Source organism: Patella vulgata, chromosome 6, assembly GCF_932274485.2.
Source record: "Patella vulgata chromosome 6, xgPatVulg1.2, whole genome shotgun sequence".
NCBI lineage: Eukaryota > Metazoa > Mollusca > Gastropoda > Patellidae > Patella > Patella vulgata.
Window position 1 is genome coordinate 2,140,453 of NC_065884.2, and position 20,124 is coordinate 2,160,576.

Consider the following 20,124-nt stretch of genomic DNA (forward strand, 5'->3'; position numbering starts at 1 on the left):
TAAATAGGCTATACCATCGCTAGCCATCTATTTAAATAGGCTATACCATCGCTAGCTATCAATTTAAATAGGCTATACCTACCATCTCTACTTATCCAATTAAATATGCTATACCTACCACACCAGTACCATTTAAATTAAATAGGCTATACCATCGCTAGCCATCAATTTAAATAGGCTATACCATCGCTAGCCATCTATTTAAATAGGCTATACCATCTCTAGCTATCAATTTAAATAGGCTATGCCATATCTAGCCATCAATTTAAATAGGATATACCTACCATCTCTACTTATCCAATTAAATATGCTATACCTACCACACCAGTACCATTTAAATTAAATAGGCTATACCATCGCTAGCCATCAATTTAAATAGGCTATACCATCGCTAGCCATCAATTTAAATAGGCTATACCATCGCTAGCCATCAATTTAAATAGGCTATGTCATATCTAGCCATCAATTTAAATAGGATATACCTACCATCTCTACTTATCCAATTAAATATGCTATACCTACCTCACCAGTTCCATTTAAATTAAATAGGCTATACCATTTCCAGCTATCCAATTAAATAGGCTATACCATCTCATCAGTTCCAACTAAATAGGTTATACCATCTCCAGCTCCATTTAAACAGGCTATACCATCCTTTTTCAATGTATTTTCGTGATGAAATTAATAAAGCTTCTATGGGTACAGGCTGGAGCGACATGCAGAGGGTTTGTAGTTGTACAAAAACATGACGAAACCATCCCATAATTTACATCTTGTCTACAGCTGTGTAGTGTGTACTTCTTGTCAACAGGTGTGTAGTGTGTACTTCTTGTCAACAGGTGTGTAGTGTGTACATCTTGTCTACAGCTGTGTAGTGTGTACTTCTTGTCAACAGGTGTGTAGTGTGTACATCTTGTCTACAGCTGTGTAGTGTGTACTTCTTGTCAACAGGTGTGTAGTGTGTACTTCTTGTCAACAGGTGTGTAGTGTGTACATCTTGTCTACAGCTGTGTAGAGTGTACTTCTTGTCTACAGCTGTGTAGTGTGTACTTATTGTCTACAGCTGTGTAGTGTGTACTTCTTGTCAACAGGTGTGTAGTGTGTACTTCTTGTCAACAGGTGTGTAGTGTGTACATCTTGTCTACAGCTGTGTAGAGTGTACTTCTTGTCTACAGCTGTGTAGTGTGTACTTATTGTCTACAGCTGTGTAGTGTGTACTTCTTGTCTACAGCTGTGTAGTGTGTACTTCTTGTCTACAGCTGTGTAGTGTGTACTTATTATAATTTGTGTACTTATTATAATTTGTGTACTTATTATAATTTTCGGATTTTTTGTCTTTAATAACCGAGATGCTATAACCATCTTTATAAATTCTGAGTTGTTAATTAATTTGATAGAATTTTCTCTTTATAACTCACTGAGTTGCTTCCATGACTATCTTTATTAAATCATAGTTGTTAATTAATTTGAGGAAATATTGTTTTAATAACTGAGCTGCTTCTATAACTAGATTAATTAAATATTAGCTGTTAATTAGCCTGATTAGCTGTTAATTTGTCAATCTAACCGAGCAGCTGCCTGAACTATCAACTGTTAATTATGATAATTGATGATGAAATGTAATGACGTGTCCTACACGAGGTGTAAATCAGGGGGGTGTGCGTTATGACGGGAGAAAGAGAGAGGGAGAGAGATAACATGGAGACAGAGAGAGAGACATTACAGAGAGAGAGAGAGAGAGAGAGAGAAGAGGGGAGAGGGCATAACACAGAGAGAGATAACACGGAGACAGAGAGAGAGAGGGACATAACAGAGAGAGAGAGACAGACAGACGGACAGACAGACGGACAGAGAGATAACACAGAAAGAGACAGAGGGACATTACATAATGTCTGTTTAAGCCTCGATGTATCTGGATGGAAACACTCATTTTTGTTCAGACAATATTTAATCGACGAGAGCGAGAGAGAGAGAGCGAGAGAGAGAGAGAGAGAGTAGACTAATTGAATAGGTTTAGAGTGGTTTAACATGTCTGATAATCTCAAACCATACTGACATGTTGAAATATAACAAGTCTCGATTATCATGTCATTCAATTACATCTACAGATAAAGTTGAAATAAAACAAGTCTCGATTATCATGTCATTCAATTAAATCTACAGATAAATCTACTTCGCTTCAAACAAACATCTACTCAAATGTTCATCTAAAGATTTCTATGAATTTGCACAATTTTCACTCAGTTCTAAAGGTGGCGATTATCGTGAATAGGTCTGTGATTACCGAATGGAATGGAACCATTTTGGCCTGATATTCAACTGTCATAATATGGTGGTTTGCAAGGGAGAGAGGGAGATAGAGAGAGAGAGAGAGAGAGAGAGAGAGAGAAATGGGATTTAACGTCCACTTGACAAAAACTTGGTCATTTCGGGACTAACATATGGTTTAATTTTATTTCAATAATTCGCTTGCGCGTAGGGGTCTTTAGCAGTGGGAGGAAACCGAAGGACCCGGAGAAAACCCACGATCCTACTCCTTGTCACGTACAGTTTGCAAGGGACTCAAATAGCGCTAAATAACGAGTTGAATCTTCAAATGATGTAAACATATTCAATTGAATGACATCAAATTACATAAACCCAACCCTTTTTGTATTACTAACCGGGGGCCACGGTGGCTAAGTGAGTAGCCTGGAGTTCGCGGGTTCGGTCCCGGTGTCGGCAGTTGACACGGACAAGTGTCTAGTCTTTCTGATTGCACGTAAATATCCATTGACAGTTATATCTTCGATATAAGAGTAGGCCGTAGTGTCTCTGTTCGGGAAGAACTCCCTCCCCCCATAGCATACTGTATGGGCTAATAAAGACGGGCATACGCCATACAGTGTGCTATGAGGGAAATTTTGCCCGAGCAACGGCACTAGGGCCTACTCTTATATCGAATATACAACTGTCAACGTGTACACGGAACTCCGATTTGTCCTTGCGTCACTGACCCCGTCGCATAACAGAGTTCAGTGTTTGGTTATGCGATTATTTAGTGGACAGCTAGCTGTATGCATGCTACGTTCAGTTTGTGTATCTCATGAATTCCATAGTGGATGGACATTTTGGCCACTGGACGTTTCGGCTTACGATTTTTCGACCAGTGGACATTCGGCCTATGACGTTTCGGCCAATTTTACAAAAAGAAGTAGACGACGCAGTATATTAACTACGTTGCTCCATCTGTGATAGAAAGTGTTCCACCCAACTAAACTTTGGTAAAAAAAAATAAGTTTGCGTCGGTCAAAAAGACGTGAATTAACAGCAGAGTCAATAGGGATATTAAAGATGTACCGTGTCCAAATAGTCTAGACAACAACCACTAATCTGTACTGGATGACATCGTCTATTAGATATGAAGAACTATTTACAGGGCATTATCTTATTACATGTATTAAACATGAAGCTGTGTAGGCGAGTGTGGCTTATCATACATGGCGGTAATACATCCTCAAGCTGGAAGAGGTCATATGGGGTCAGGGAATAACATTCATATATACTGGTAACGGATATTGTATATGAATAAAACATATTGAACGAATGAATGCCACATTCCAGTCTATATTACTGATAGTGAGACAGGTCTCAAGAGATGGTTGTTCAGGCCAAAACAATACATTTGAAATCTAGGTACAGAGAGAGAGAGAGATGGGTTTAACGTCCACTCGACACAAACTAGGTCATTTTGGGACTAACATAATAAGGTTGGACAGGGTAAACGAAACCACACCAGTTGACTCAATGACAGACTTTATGATACAACTCACACGCGCTAACCATTCGGCCATCCAACCCCCATCTCGATACAGACTATAGTTCCCGGTGATTGTCGTGTCTACGGCAGGGTATGATTACTCAATCTAGATCTTCTGATATTGCTAATCATTTTACGTATTTGTACCTCATGCTGCTAAAACCATACGGAGTCTGTCTAATCGCTTCTCCCTTTCTCTTCTCTATTTTCTCTTTACTTCTCCTTGCACGTGACAAGGAATAGGGCCACCTGTCCACCTGTCCACCTGTCCATCCCCGCGGGTATTCTCCGGGTCCCCTGGTTTCTTCCCACAGCCAAAGACCCCATACGCGGAATCGAATTATTGACATAAAATTGAACCATTTAACCTGAAATGACCTAGTTTGTGTCTCTCCCGTCTTCATTAGCACAGTCGGGACGGAAGAGTAGGACGTTAAACCCTAGTTTATTTCATTTCACGAATATATCATCGTTTTAGAATAGTTACACACTTATAACGAAATTAAAAAACGTCATTCTGTCTTCATTTTCTTGTATAGGTAATTATTGCCGCCATATAGACGTGTTTTCAATATGATTAGATATTTATCAAGTTGATGTTAACTTAATTTAAAATACAACGAACAACTGGTAGAATGGTTAAAAAAAATCAATTCTGAATATTTATTGATTTATTTTTCGCGATGGTCGAAAAACTCATCCAACAGTCGCCCGCGCCATGTTGGACAATTGTCACATACAAATGTTCATTAATAACAAGAGAGAGAGAGAGAGAGAGAGAGAGAGAGAGAGAGAGGGAGAGAGAGAGAGAGAGGAAGGGAGAGAGAGAGAGAGGGGAGAGAGAGAGAGAGAGGGGGAGAGAGAGAGAGGGAGAGAGAGGAAGGGAGAGAGAGAGAGAGAGAGGGGGGAGAGAGAGAGGGAGAGAGAGAGAGAGAGAGAGGAAGGGAGAGAGAGGAAGGGAGAGAGAGAGAGAGAGAGAGAGGGAGGGGGAGAGAGAGAGAGGGGGAGAGAGAGGGGAGAGAGAGAGAGGGGGAGAGAGAGGAAGGGAGAGAGAGAGAGAGTTGAACGTCTACTCGACACAAACTAGGTAATTTCCTGACTAACATATGGTTCATTTTTATTTCAATCAATCGCTTGTGCGTAGCGGAGGTTGTTCGGATGGGAGGAAAATCAGAAGTCCAGTGTATACATTAGCGTGCACGAAAAAGATCCTCGTGTTGGTCGGCAAATTTCATCGGTATTTTCCGGCGCGGTTCCCCTTGTCAGTTGGAATTCTAAAAAAATAGAACATAGGCTTCATCCCGTTTCCAGGACAGTTACTCTGCTTGTCGGACATGCTGTTCTACATATAATGATGTTTAATGTTTTCCGGTAATAAATAGCTTCAAGGATAGTTCCAGTCTTTAGTTATTATTGAAGATTCGCACTGTTACAATAGCACCGCTGTCCGCGCAAACTTTCCCTCATAGCACACTGTATGGCGCGCATGCCCGTCTTCATTAGCCCAGTCGTCTGAACAGTAGGACGTTAAACCCCATTTCATTTCATATATTTCAACATAGAAGATAAACTCCTACCAAATGTCAGACAATCTTCAGATTTTAATATCCATATTTCATCTCCCGACTATATAGCGGCATCCGTATTAGCCACATATAGCAGACATTTCAATTTCCATTTTGTCGATTTTTTTCGTGATTTTCGATTTGTGGACGGATATAGAGTGGCTAGTGTGTAGTTATTTTGTTCGCATCAATGGTCAGATATTTCTCTGATATTAATTGAGATTATTTATCGATTAGATTCGTAGACTGTAGATTTGATGAGTGTTTTATATTATATTAACCCTATAGTGAAGGGACCACAGCCAACGAACTGGGGTTTAACGCGAAGGGACCTCAGCCAACGAACTGGGGTTTAACGCGAAGGGACCGCAGCCAACGAACTGGGGTTTAACGCGAAGGGACCGCAACCAACGAACTGGGGTTTAACGTCCCACAGTTCTGCTCCGCTTGGACTAATAAAGAAACTAGAGTTCCTTAGAACGCTCCAGCCGCTTCAGTCATGTGAATATCCATGCCCCGCCCCAGAAAAAAAAAATATGAAATGGGGTTTTACGTCCTACTGTTCTACACCGATTGGGCTAATTAAGACGGACATACACCATTCAGTGTGCCATGATGAACGTTTTGCCAGAACAGCGGCACCAAGGCCTACTCTTATTTCCAATTCCAATTTTCAAGAGTTCATTTACGTTCAAGCCAATGCGACTAGAGATCGTTCCTTGCCATTGCCCCCGTCCTGCACGACTGTCAAAGGGAAACCGGTCCAATAGTCACACGCTGCATGGCTCATGCCCATCTTCATTATGTGCAGTTTGTGCTTTATACAAGGATGTTAAACCCCATTTCATTTCTTGTGTGTTTCAAGGAACATCATTACAAATAAAATGAAACAATGTATAGAAATAAACTGGCTATGTTCACTCTTTTTAGAAAACACCTACTCCTGAAAATGAAATGAGGTTCAACTGCTCCGACTTGGCTAATGAAGATGGGCATACGCCATACGCCAGGAGGGAAATTTTGCCCGGGCAGCGGCACTATGGCCTACTCTTATTTCGAATTCCAACTGCAAAGGGATCTTTTACGGTCGTACGCCATATAAGGTGCTATGGGGAAAATCTTGTCTAGATGACGACGTAAAGAACTATAACTGGATTATTTTATTAATGATTTAATACACCAATCGGCTTGATGTCATAGATCTATTTATAGGTGAATTGTGTGGTATTCCCATTGAATCTGTTATCAGCTGATGGTCATAAATCATGAAGATTATGTAAACTGTCCACAGTACATCAGATACACAACTTCTCCTTAATACAATGGTTAGCAGGTGCGCGCTGTATCATAAAGTATATCATTGAGTCAACTGGCGGGGTTTCGATTTCCCAGTTGTATGTGACAAGGAGTAGGGTCGCCTGTCCAACCTCGTGGGTTTTATCCGGGTCCTCCGGTTTTCTCCCACTGCTAAAGACCCCTACGCGCAAGCGAATTATGTAAATAAAATTAAACTATATGTTAGTCCCGAAATGACCTAGTTTGTGTCGAGTGGACGTTAAACCCCATTTCTCTCTCTCTCTCTCTCTCTCTGAGTCAACTGGCGGGGTTTCGATTTCCCGGTTGTACGTGACAAGGAGTAGAGTCGCCTGTCCAACCCCGTGGGTTTCCCCCCCCCCCCCCACACACACACTGCTAAATACCCCTACGCGCAAGTAAATTATTGAAATAAAATTTAACCATATGTTAGTCCCGAAATGACCTAGTTTGTGTCGAGTGGAGGTTAAACCCCATCTCCCTTTCTCTCTCTCTCTCTCTCTGTCCCTCCCTCTCTCTCTCTCAGATTAGTAACATCCATTCATGTACTCTTCACAGTCCCCAGACCTCCAACTTCTCGTGATTTACGCGTTATCTACAACTATAAACGGCCCCTCCCCTCTACCTCTACCGCTCAACATGTGGACAATACCAATGTGTCTTTACGTCTTCTACACAGCGCAATTTTGTGACTGTTCCAACAGACACATTTTTTCCATGTCTCTAGCTTCTACTTATTGATCTCACTACTACCAGTATGACCTTACGGTTACCAGTAGGATTATGACCTCAACACTACCAGTATGACCTCACCACTACCAGTATGACCTTACGAATAGCGTTTTAAACTTACCACTACCAGTATGACCTCACCACTACCAGTATGACCTCACCACTACCAGTACCACTACCAGTATGACCTTACGACTAGCGTTTTAACCTTACCACTACCAGTATGACCTCACCACTACCAGTATGACCTCACCACTACCAGTATGACCTTACGATTACCAGTAGGATCATACCACTACCAGTATGACCTTACCACTACCAGTATGACCTCAACACTACCAGTATGACCTCACCACTACCAGTATGACCTCACCACTACCAGTATGACCTTACCACTACCAGTATGACCTTACCACTACCGTTTTAACCTTACCACTACCAGTATGAAGTTACGACTAGCGTTTTAACCTTACCACTACCAATACTAACTTACCACAACGTTACAATGAATATTTAGCATTCGTTGGATTAGTACACTTACACCATATAATTTAGAAAATAATTTTTTTAGTATCCATGGCTCCACGGGTTGTCTCTATATTTATATGACCGTTTTAGTTACATTATAATGAATCTATTTTAGATATTGTTGTTCACGTTGTTCATTAGGTCTCTATTTAGAATTTTAATTGGCTAAAAACATGGCTAACTACGAGAAAAACTCACTTATTTCTGATAATGAGCTCTGCGGTAATCTAGTAATTGGAGAAATCTCAGCATCAAATAGACTTAAATTACTTCCTGCCTGAAACTAAATGTAATAATTACTGTTTGCACACACGTATCAGAGTTCTATATATTTAGATTTAAATCAATAATTACTCTCGTATAACACATCTATGAAATGAAATGAAATAGGGTTTAACATCCTACTGTTCTGGTCCGATTCCGAACTGGGCTAATATGCCATACAGTGTGCTATGAGGGAAATTTTTACCGGATAGCGGCACTACGGCCTACTCTTAAATGGAATTCCGACTGCCAAGTATTTTTTACGAGAACGACAATGTGTACACGGGGCCTCGTTTTTTCATCCAACTCGAACGACTATGCGCTGTGCCTTGAAGGACGTTCCGAGTTACACCTCTGACAAGGGGGAACCATGCCGGAAAGCCCGATGAAACGTTCTCGGCTAACACACGGACCTAACACTGAACCGCAAGGCTGGCAAGCTAATAATTGAGTCACGGTGACTCCTATATTTAAACGAACAACTATCCAAGTATGACTTATCTATCTTTAAAGCCTTAGTCCGTCATTTGTCGGAAAATATCAATTTTTCTACGACTTGAACCCCGCTAATATGTAATGAAATTGATTAATTAATATGTATTGAAGAAAACAAAACCATAACATATCAAGGAGATCCATAAAGAGCATGGCACTTGTCTGTGATTCTAACAAAGGCAAGGGACCGTGTCTAGTCGTTGGGATTGAACGAAAACCCGAAGTTTCGTGCACGTAAAAGAAGACTCGGACTTTTAAATCCCATTCGTTAGATTTCTGGATGACCATGAATTCAAACAGTAGATTTATTTGGAACTTTAACTCGATTTTATAATTTGAATTGATCGTGTGATCTGTTGCTTGTGGGTTCAATCCCAGGAGTAGAGTGGCTTGTGTAATCATGTGGGTTTGATACGAATTTCCCGGTTTCCACTCCCTGGTAAACGAATTATTGAAATAAAGACACACCTCGTATGAGTTCCAAAATGAGCGATTGGGTCTGTTAGCCCACTTAGAGTTGGTTAGTCTAATGCATGGGCTGTTGTACCATACTTCACGGTTATCTACGGTCTGTTAGCCCACGTAGAGTTGGTTAGTCTAATGTATGGGCTGTTGTACATACTTCACGGTTATCTACGGTGGATTCAACTGTCATGACGTCGATCCCCGGTTTGTATGTAACAAGGATTAGAATTGTCTTCCTAAACTGGTGGGTATTGTCAGGGTGCTCCGGATTCCATCTAAATGACCCCAATCAAAACCTTATGAAATTGGGTCGCCTGTCCAACCTCTTGTTTTTTCTCCGGGTTCCATGGTTTCCTCCCACTGCTAAAGATCCAAACGCGCAAGCAAATTATTGAAATACAATTAAATGTTAGTTCCGAAATGACTTGGTTTGTGTCAAGTGAACGGTAACCCCCCCCCCTCTCTCTCTCTCTCTCTCTCTCTCTCTGTAATGTCAATGTATATAAGATATGATTTATTACCCTCTTGAGACTGTACTTCAAGTTATAATTTGCTCTCAACTCTGATGGGCCAAACTCAATTCACTAAAATCCGATTTCTGATGTCCATTAAGGAATTTGACAGCTCGACGTTGTTGGGTTGTCTCGCACTATCTCACTGTTTGACGCTTTATTAAGAGCTCTCACGAGACCCATATCTTGTGTTTTTGAGCTTGACTAATGGACTTATAAAAGCCATTACTACATTATTTAAAACACAATTAGACAGCTGACTAGAAGGAGGAAGAGGGATCATCTATATTTATAATAATCTGACGAGAGAGAGAGAGAGAGAGAGAGAGAGAGAGAGAGGGGGGTTTACCGTTCACTCGACACAAACTAGGTCATTTCGGGACTAACATACTGTTCAATTTTATTTCAATAATTCACTTGAGCGTAGGTATCTTTAGCAGTGGGAGGAAACCCGACCACTCGGAGAATACCCACGAATTTGGACATTCGACCCTACATCACGCCACGGACAATAAGCTGGCGTAATCACAATGCTGCATGTTTATTCAAGAGACATTCTTCATAGGTAAATAATATAAAATTAAATGGTGTTTAACGTCATATTTTCCCCTAAAACCGGGATAATGATGACGTGCATATACCATGCGGGGTGCCATGCGGGATATTTTACCTGAACGGTGGCGTATCCGCCGGATATTCTCTGAACTCCAACTGTCGTGAGTTCTTTCACGTGTACACGTAGACTTGGTTTAGTGTCACATCCGACAAGACACCAGTCTTGAAACCGGGGTCTAACCTGAACCGCTTGTGTACTGAGCCAGTGACTCACTGAAACCAGGATCGGACCCGAACCACATGTTTACTGAGCCAATGACTCACTGAAACCAGGATCGAACCCGAACCGCCTGTGTACTGAGCCCGTGAATCACTGAAACCGTGATCGAACCTGAACCGCCTGTGTACTGAGCCGGTGACTCACTGAAACCGGCAACGAACCCGTACCACCTGTTTACTGAGCCAGTGACTCACTGAAACCAGGATCGAACCCGAACCGCCTGTGTACTGAGCCAGTGAATCGCTGAGCAATCAGTAAATAATTATATCCATAGATTTATCACTCTTATCACTTTTAATAAATAAGAAACAGTTTTCTTGTTTTTCTTTGATAAAAAGGTTGTGATTTGTGACTGTAAGAAATTTGTTTCTTTTATTGAAATGCTACTTCCACCGAGATGTTATCGCAGACGAGGTTAATTTGTCTGATATATCGCAACAAACTTAAATATGGTAGCCGCCATGTTTAATTATCAGGCCCACACATGACCAATCACCAACAACCACTCATCAGAGAACCAAACTAGCTAAATTAAACTCATTTATTGAGCCGCGCGACCTTCTATTAGTTGTGTTGATTTGGTGGCTGGTGTTGGTTGGGTCGATGGTAACGATTGGTTGTATGATGTAGGAATTAATACAAGTTTAGAACCAGGGTTAAATGACGAATGTAACCCCTTCTGTCGAGAAATAACATATTGATTATTAGGATATTGTATTGATTTAACAAGTTGAATAAACAATGTGGTGAAAAAAAAACTATACACTAAATAAATACTCTAGCTGACAGTTCATAAAGCAGTTGGGAGGTGGGGGCGGCAAAAGTCTAGCAAGTGCGCGCTGTATCAAAAGGTCTGTCATTGAGTCGACTAGCGTAGCTTCAATTCCACGGTTGTAGGTGACAAGGAGTAGGGTCGCCTGTCCAATTGCAAGGGTATTCTCCGGGTCCTCCGGTTTCCTCCCACTGCTAAAGACCCCTACGTATTGAACGAAATGGCCTAGGTTTTGTCGAGTGGGCGTTAAACCCATCTCCCCCCTCTTTCTCTTTCTCTCTCTCTCTCTCTCTCTCTCCTCTAAGGCAGTGATTGTGAGTATTATAATCCTATTATCCATTGCTATACTTACCATGGTTAAGCCGTGTTTCTGGTTCCTTGTATTGGTCTGATAACGGAGCAACGGTGGATCAATGTATTATTTAGGCGCTGGCGCCAGGGCAGCAAGGGTTTGATGCCGGTGTTGGCCTAGATTTGTCCTAATCTAGATTTCCGTTTGTCATTGTACACGGTGGTGAGCACATAAGAGAATTCTTGAAAGTTGACAATTAGACAGTAATGGCTTGTGCCCATCTTCTTTACCCAACTCGGCACAGAAAACTAGGAAATTAAACATAGGTTTAATAGGTTTAACACGGACCGACTCATATATCCTGTTACAGCTTTATAACCCGTGGTAGGGAGGGTTGGGGAGGGGAATGACATGAAACGGAGTTTAACGTCCTACTGTTCTGCTGGTTAGAGACAGGGTTTGAGCTATACTCCATCTGGTAGGCACGACACCTTGTCGTAGGTAGGGTTAGGGAGCGGGTGTTTAAACCATGCTCCATCTGGTAGGTACGACACCTTGTCGTAGGTAGGGTTAGGGAGCGGGTGTTTAAACCATGCTCCATCTGGTAGGTACGACACCTTGTCGTAGGTAGGGTTAGGGAGCGGGTGTTTAAACCATGCTCCGTTTGGTAGGTACGACACCTCAAGTTATCCGGTAACTGGTTGAGAGAGAGAGAGAGAGAAATGGGGTTTAACGTCCACTCGACACAAACTAGGTCATTTCGTGACTAACACATGGTTTAATTTTATTTCAATAATTCGCTTGCGCGTAGGGGTCTTTAGCAGTGAGAGGAAACCGGAGGATCCGGAGAAAACCCACGAGATTGGACAGGCGACCCTACTCCTTGTCACGTACAACCGGGGATTCGAAACCACGCCAGTCGACTCAATGACAGACGTTATGATATAGCGCGCTAACTAGTTGAGACATGTCGTCACCAACTTTCGAAAGTCATCTCCTACAAATGTGCAACAATTCCATTTCACGTTACAAAAACCAGCCGTTCTCGTGCACAAATTTCATTTCACGTTAAAAGTTACTAAAAAAAAAAGCATCTCTCTTATGTCTATTCTATTCTTTTAGTCATTGCTCTTGCGATCAGGGGATCACGTGGCTAAGTGGGTAAGACGCTGGCTCGCTAGCCTGGAGGTCGGGTGTTCGATCCCTGCATTGGCCGAGATAGTTCATCCAGATTTTCCTGCGTGGTTCCCCCTTGTCAGTGATGCAGGACGGAGGGCCTGACAAGGACAGCTGTCTAGTCATTCGGATGAGACGAAAAACCGAGGTCCCGTGTACACATTGGCGTGCACGTAAAAGATCCCTCGATATAAGAGTAGGCCGTAGTGCCGCTGTCCGGCAAAATTTCTCTCATAGCACACTGTATTGCGTATGCCCGTCTTCATTAGCCCAGGTTAGGAGCAGAACAGTAGGACGTTAAACCCCATTTCATTTTATTTCATTCTTGCGATCACTAATTTGACACATGTAGGTTTTCTATTCCTGTTGAGTTCACCTTCTCTCTCTCAATGGCTTCATCAAATATTTTTGTTAGCTTTTTGTCTGTCTTGTCAATAATGTCAAGGTTACGTTAATCAATGTTCAGATTGTCTACACTTGAAAACTAGATTTTCAGCACTGTTACATTGATTATACATACAGGGTGCCACGGTGGGTCTGTGAGCAAGACGTTAGCTCACTAACTTGGAACACCTTATGTTCGATCCTGGTGGGGGATCACGTTCCCCCTTGTCAGTGATGCAGGACGGAAGGCCTGACAAGGACAGCTGTCTAGTCGTTCGGATGGTACGAAACACCGAGGTCCCATGTACACATTGGCGGGCACGTAAAAGATCCCTTGGCAGTTGGAATTCGATATAAGAGTAGGCCGTAATGCCGCTGCCCGGGCAAAATTTCCCTCATAGGACACTGTATGGCGCATGCCCGTCTTCATTAGCCCAGTTTAGGAGCAGAGCAGTAGGACGTTAAACCCCATTTCATTTTATTTCATTTCGATCCTGGTGTTGGCAGAGAAATGCATTGGAATTGTTGCGGCGTGGTTCCCCGTTGTCTGTGGTGTAGGACGGAGGGCCTGATAATGGACGACATCGCATAGTTATTCGGATGGGATGACAAACCAAGGCCAAGAACACATGACAGTTAGAATTCGATATAAGAGTACGCAGCACGCCGCTGTCCTTGCAAAATTTCTCTCATAGCACACTGTATGGCGTATGTCCGTCTTCATTAGCCCAGTTCGGAGCATAACAGTAGGACGTTAAACCCCATTTCATTTCATTTCATTTCTTTTCTGTTATCATATATAATTATATAAGACTCTCCTTCCACACAATATTCTTTTTTTTTTCTTTTTTTTTTTGAAAAATTGGAACAAATTCAGGTTAACTCCAGAATCTGTCCACTACGCACATTGAATGTATAGTGAACGTTCGTCCAGTCCAATGATAGTCCCGAAATGATCTCGTTTGTTTGTGTTCACTGGACGTTAAATCCCACATCTCTCTTGTCAGTCTAATGTATCGGTTGGGGAATTGTCTAATTACTTACGATCTAATTAAGGATCATCGACCAACCCCCGAGAGATCGAGATCGGAAAGTATTCGGCGTGGCGTATCAACAAGGACAGACAACTCTTTTAGTATAAAGTCCCTGTTTGCACGGTTAGTGAAATGAACTGGAATGGGGTTTAAAGTCCTACAGTTCTGCTCCGAACTGGGCTAATGAAGACGGGCATACGCTATACCGTGTGCGATGAGGGAAATTGTGCCCGGGCAGCGGCACTATGGCCATACAGTGTGTTATGTGAGGAGTTTTACCCGGGCAGCGGCACTATGGCCATACAGTGTGTCATCTGAGGAGTTTTGCCCGGGCAGCGGCACTATAACCATCGGTGTGTTATCTGAGGAGTTTTGCCCGGGCAGCGGCACTATGACATACAGTGTGCTATGTGAGGAGTTTTGCCCGGGCAGCGGCACTATGACGTACAGTGTGCTATGTGAGGAGTTGTGCCCGGGCAGCGGCACTATAACGATACAGTGTGCTATGTGAGGAGTTTTGCCCGGGCAGCGGCACTATAACGATACAGTGTGTTATGTGAGGAGTTTTGCCCGGGCAGCGGCACTATGACATACAGTGTGCTATGTGAGGAGTTTTGCCCGGGCAGCGGCACTATGACATACAGTGTGCTATGTGAGGAGTTTTGCCCTAGGAGTGATGGTATATAGAATTCCAACTGACAGAAGATATTAAATGTCCTGACAACGGTATACACGGGATCTCGTTATTCTCGACATATCCGAAGGACTACACACATTTGTGCCAGCCACACCGTACTGTGCTACTGACAAGAAGAAACCAGACTATGAAATCCTGGGGATCATCCTCGATCAATACGGAGATCGAACTCGGTACCTGCTGGAGATCATCCTCGATAAATACTGAGATCGAACTCGGTACATGCTAGTAAGTGAGCCAGTACCTTATCACAGTCTAGGTCATTTCGGGAAAAACATTTGCTACAATTGTATTGCAATAATTCACATGCGCAGCGGCGGAACCAAAACAAGGTTAGACAGGCGAAATCACACAACTTGACTCCGTGATAGACCTTATAATCTAAAGCGCACGCTTCAGACCTCTCGTCCTCGCCACCAACCACACGACTTAACAGGAAACTAAAAGTACACAGAAAAATATATCCTACACGCACTGTCATTAAAAGATAAAAAAAAAAACATCAGAAAAAAGAATGATAAATGTTATTCTTAGAAGAAAAAAACTGAAAACATGTCGTGCAATAGTAGAATGCCAGGGAAAAAAACTATCGTGCAAGATAAAGAAAAGTGGTATTTCTCTTGAGACATGGGTTAAAAAGAGATCGGGATCTTGCAATCAATCATGAAATCTCTAGTGATTTTAAAACACGACATGACAAGTAGTCCATCTACTTTCAACTTGTCTCATTTTTTTCACATTTTTATAGATTTTTTACGATGGTTGTTACATCGTACATTACCATCCACGAAAAGTAAAAAGACGATTCAATATAGAGAAGCTTCATATAGTGCTTGATTAACTGGACAAAGTAAAGAGGGAGAGGGGAAAAGGGGTTTAACGTCCAATCGACATAAATTAGGTCATTTCGGGACTAACATGGTTCAATTTTATTTCAATATTTCGCTTGCGCGTAGGGGGGTGTTTATCAGTGGGAGGAAACCGGAGGACCCGTACAACCGGGGAATTGAAACCACGCAATAATTAGCTTGCACTTAGGTGTCTTTAGCAGTGGGGGGAAGCCGGGGGACCCAGAGAAAACCCACGAGGATGGCCAGGCGACCCTACTCCTCTTCACGTACAACCACGAAACCACGCCAGGAATCGAAACCACGCCAGGGCAAAGTAAAGGGTATTTAACGTTTGACTTGTCTACCTGTACCGACCAGGTAGACGGGCATACACCTCACAGTGTCCTCTGGGGAAACTGTAGCCGACTATCAGTTGTTCTTTAGCGTGCACACCAAGTAGTACATCGGTAGACCTGGGTCTTTCGTGCCATTCAAATGATTAGACGATATTTCTCATTAAGTAAATTTGCGGGGGTGGGGGTGGATGGCCGAATGGTTAGCGTGCACGTTGTATCATAAGGTCTGTCATTGAGTCATCTGGCGTGGTTTCGATTCCCCGGTTGTATGTGACAAGGAGTAGGGTCGCCTGTCCAACCTCGTGGGTTTTCTCCGGGTCCTCCGGTTTCCCCTCACTAATAAAGACCCCTAAGCACAAGCGAATTATTGAAATAAAATTGAACCAAATGTTAGTCCAGAACTGTCCTAGTTTGTGTCGAGTGGACGTTAAACCCATCTCTCTCTCTCTCTCTCTCTTCTCTCTCTCTCTCTCTATTATGTAAACTGCTAAACCAAGACCGGGAGGAATGGAACCCAAGACGTTAGAGTTAGTGAACCAGTGTCCTTCTCACGTTCTCACGGAGCTATCATGGTTCGCTCAAGAAACTGAAATATAGATAAAAGATACAAATTTCATTGGAACCTTTCATGGTAAATGTCCTTCTCACGGAGCTACCATGGCTCGCTCAAGAAATTCAAATATAGATAAAAGATACAAATTTCATTGGAACCGTTCATGGTAAATTCTTTGGAACCTTCCATGGTAAAATCTGTCCAGAAATTGTGATATACAGAAAAGATAAAAAATGTTATTGCAACCTTTCATGGTAAAATCTTTCCAGAAATTGAAATATATAGAAAAGATAAAAATTTCATTGGAACCTTTCATGGTAAAATCTTTATAGAAATTGAAATATATAGAAAAGATAACATTTTCATTGGAACCTTTCATGGTCAATCTTTCAAGAAATTGAAATATACAGAAAAGATACAAAAATCTCATTGGAACCTTTCTTGTTAAAGTGGAGAGATCCCAGACATTATTGATTCAGCTAGATAAATCTTCGTTCCTCACCAATTCACGTTAGTAAACCCATTCCAAATTTTTACCCTTGATAATCAATAGAGAGCCTTAAGGTTGACTCGGCAAATTGAACGATCTAAGAAGTAGCCATTACGCTGTAGTGAAAACAGTTTTCCACCTCAAAGGCGCCAATGAATGGCCAATCTGTTTAACAGAAAGACATCGCCTCCAGTACCGTGTTATATTGTCAAATTGTTCAGTCAATGGTGAAATTACGGTTTCATTCAACAATCAAATCACATACCATAACATTTTATAGAAACATGAAAACGGGGAGTCACGGTGGCTAAGTGGAATAGCCTGGAGGTCGGGTGTTCATCCAGATTTTCCGGCATGGTTCTCCTGATGCAGGACGGAGGGCCTAACAAAGACAGCTGTTTAGTCGTTCGGATGGGACGAAAACCCGATCAATTGACAGTAGACCGTAGGGAATTCGATATAAGAGTAGGCCGTAGTGCCGCTGTCCGCGCAAAATTTCCCTCAAATGTCCGTCTTTATTAGCCCTGCACCACTGACAAGGGGAAGTCTGACTGCAAAAATACGAAATAAATTGAAATGAAATGGGATTTAAAGTCCTACTGGTCTGCTCCGATTGGGGTTAATTTTGCCCGGACAGCCGCGCTAATGCCTACCCTTTATATCGAATTTAAGATGCCAAAACACCTTTTACGTACAAGCCAATGTGGACACGGGATCTCGGTTTTTCGTTCCATCCGAACGACTATACGTTATCCCTACACTAACCCAGAACCTCGTGGGTTTTCTCCGGGTCCTCTGGTTTCCTCCCACTACTAAAGACAAGTACGCGCAAGAGAATTTTTGAAATAAAAAAGATCCATATGTTAGTCCCGAAATGACCTAGTTTGTGTCGAGTGGACGTTAAACCCCATCTCTCTCTCTGAATTCATTAGAGTTGTAAGTCGATCAGAGATTATTTGAGCAGCCATCAATAGATCTTTTGTATTTTGAGTCCCGCTGTTGAAAGATTTAAAGGTTTATAGAGCAGCCAGTTCTGTTGTATTCAGAGTCCCGCAGTTGGAAGATTTAAAAGTCTTAAATCAGCTTGTAGATGAAAAAACAATTTATACTAAAACATGGTCTGGCCATATTGCGATCAAAGCTTTCATCCCTTTTAAGGTGAATTAAGAAATGCTTTAAGCCAGAAAATCAATAAATATGTTTCTCGACGTTTGTGTTTATCAACAAGAAAAAATGTCGACCTTAGAGTACTTTTGTAAAACAAACATTCTTTCAAATGCATTTATTCCGTTAACGATCAGAGAATGGAATACATTGGAAGCCGAAGTACAAAATTCAAAATTCTGTCTCATCATTTGTTTCAAGCTCGATTAAAAACGACCATATTATTCCACAGCACTATTATATTGGAGATAGAAAAAATCAAATAATACATAGTAAACTGAGATTAGGCTGCAGCGATTTAAATGGTCATAAGTTTTTGAGACATTTAACGGATAGCCCGCCTGCGTGTGCGGTCACCATTTTGAAGATTGTTACCATTATATATTAGTATGCTCGGATGTCCGCTGTCCGGGCAAAATTTCCCTTGTATCACACTATATGGCGTATACCCGTCTTCTTTAGCCCAGTTCAGAGCAGAACAGTTGGACGTTAAACCCCATTTCATTTCATGTCGTTACTTAATCTATATATATTACCAGGTTTATAACAGGTGAATGTTTTTGCGTATACAAACTTTATTTAATTTTTTATGACAATCAACTTTCCTAGAAAACATGAGTCTGCGATATCACTCTAGGTGAAAGCGGACATTAATCGCAACAATATTACATTTTTCAGCCATGTAAATGGGGCCTAACGTCTTAGTTTCTGTCGCTCTCGCATTGTTCATTCCTTTTCAACTCATTTCGAAGCGAGAGCCACAACCTGAATGTGCTCACTGTCATGTTCCTTTTATAAAAAAAAACACATATTGATTGAATGCAATCATTTCAAGTATATTAGTTCTAAATATTACCGTCGTCAGCTATTTGCTCAACCGGAGCTATATGATAAAGTGCTAACATTTTTAAAAGAGAAAATGTTTTGATAAATTTTAATTGTATATATTTTATCATATAAGTGTTACGTTTTAAAAATATTTATGTATGTAGAAGATTTAATATTTGTTTTTAATTATATTTTCTCTGATATTTGTTTTTGTTTACATGTATAAATGCATCTCTGGGATATTGTTTTAAACTCACCATAATTATGTTTGGTGCAATATAGACCCGGTGGAGCGAACATGCCATAAAACTCCACGCCCCGTTTATACATTGGCATGCACGTAAAAGATCCTTTGGCATTTGGAATTCGATATAAGAGTAGGTCTTAGTGCCGCTACCCAGGCAAAATTTCCCTATTAGCACATTGTCTGGCGTATGCCCGTCTTCATTAGCCAAGTCGGAGCAGAACAGTAGAACCTTAAACACCATTTCATTTCATTTATATGACTATACCAAACTTAATTATCTGTCCTTTTGTATCTTTCAGTCGTATGTAAACTGTACATTGGGTATTGATAATATTGGACCGTTATTAGTTTGTTTTGGAGCTGTTAGCGCTGTGTCATCAATAGTCATTGGATGTATAGCCAATCATATTAAACGATTCGCCTTCATCACAGCCGCAGCTTTCTTTAATGTTGGTATACTCATTGTCTTGTGGTTATGGCGCCCTCTACCGGGGGATATACCAAACTTCTACGTCGTTGCTGGATGTCTGGGACTATGTGATGCAATATGGCAAACCCAAACTTACAGTAAGTTTCAAACCTATTTCGACTAGACTTCTCTATTTCTTTTTCTTAAGCAATAAGAAGCCTTGTCGAGAAGTCGCCCAGCAATTAAATTCAATAGAGTTATGTCCCGTTTCTGATGAGTAAGTTAGAAAGCAGCGGACTATTAAAATGTGTCTGTCCGTCCGCCTGTCCACCTGCCTGTCGGTCCGCCCGTCTGTCTATTACACCTTTTGGCACACACTAACT

General features: G+C 41.6%; 1 protein-coding gene across 3 annotated transcripts in view; it reads left to right on the plus strand.

The window, feature by feature from the left end:
• LOC126823517 (protein unc-93 homolog A) overlaps positions 1-20,124 on the plus strand; it is a 61,110-nt gene that overhangs the window by 37,654 nt on the left and 3,332 nt on the right. For all 3 annotated transcript variants that reach the window (XM_050552415.2, XM_050552417.2, XM_050552416.2), the window contains exon 3: positions 19,632-19,899. In XM_050552415.2, the coding sequence (XP_050408372.1) occupies positions 19,632-19,899 (268 nt within the window). The remainder of the gene's footprint in view (positions 1-19,631; positions 19,900-20,124) is intronic.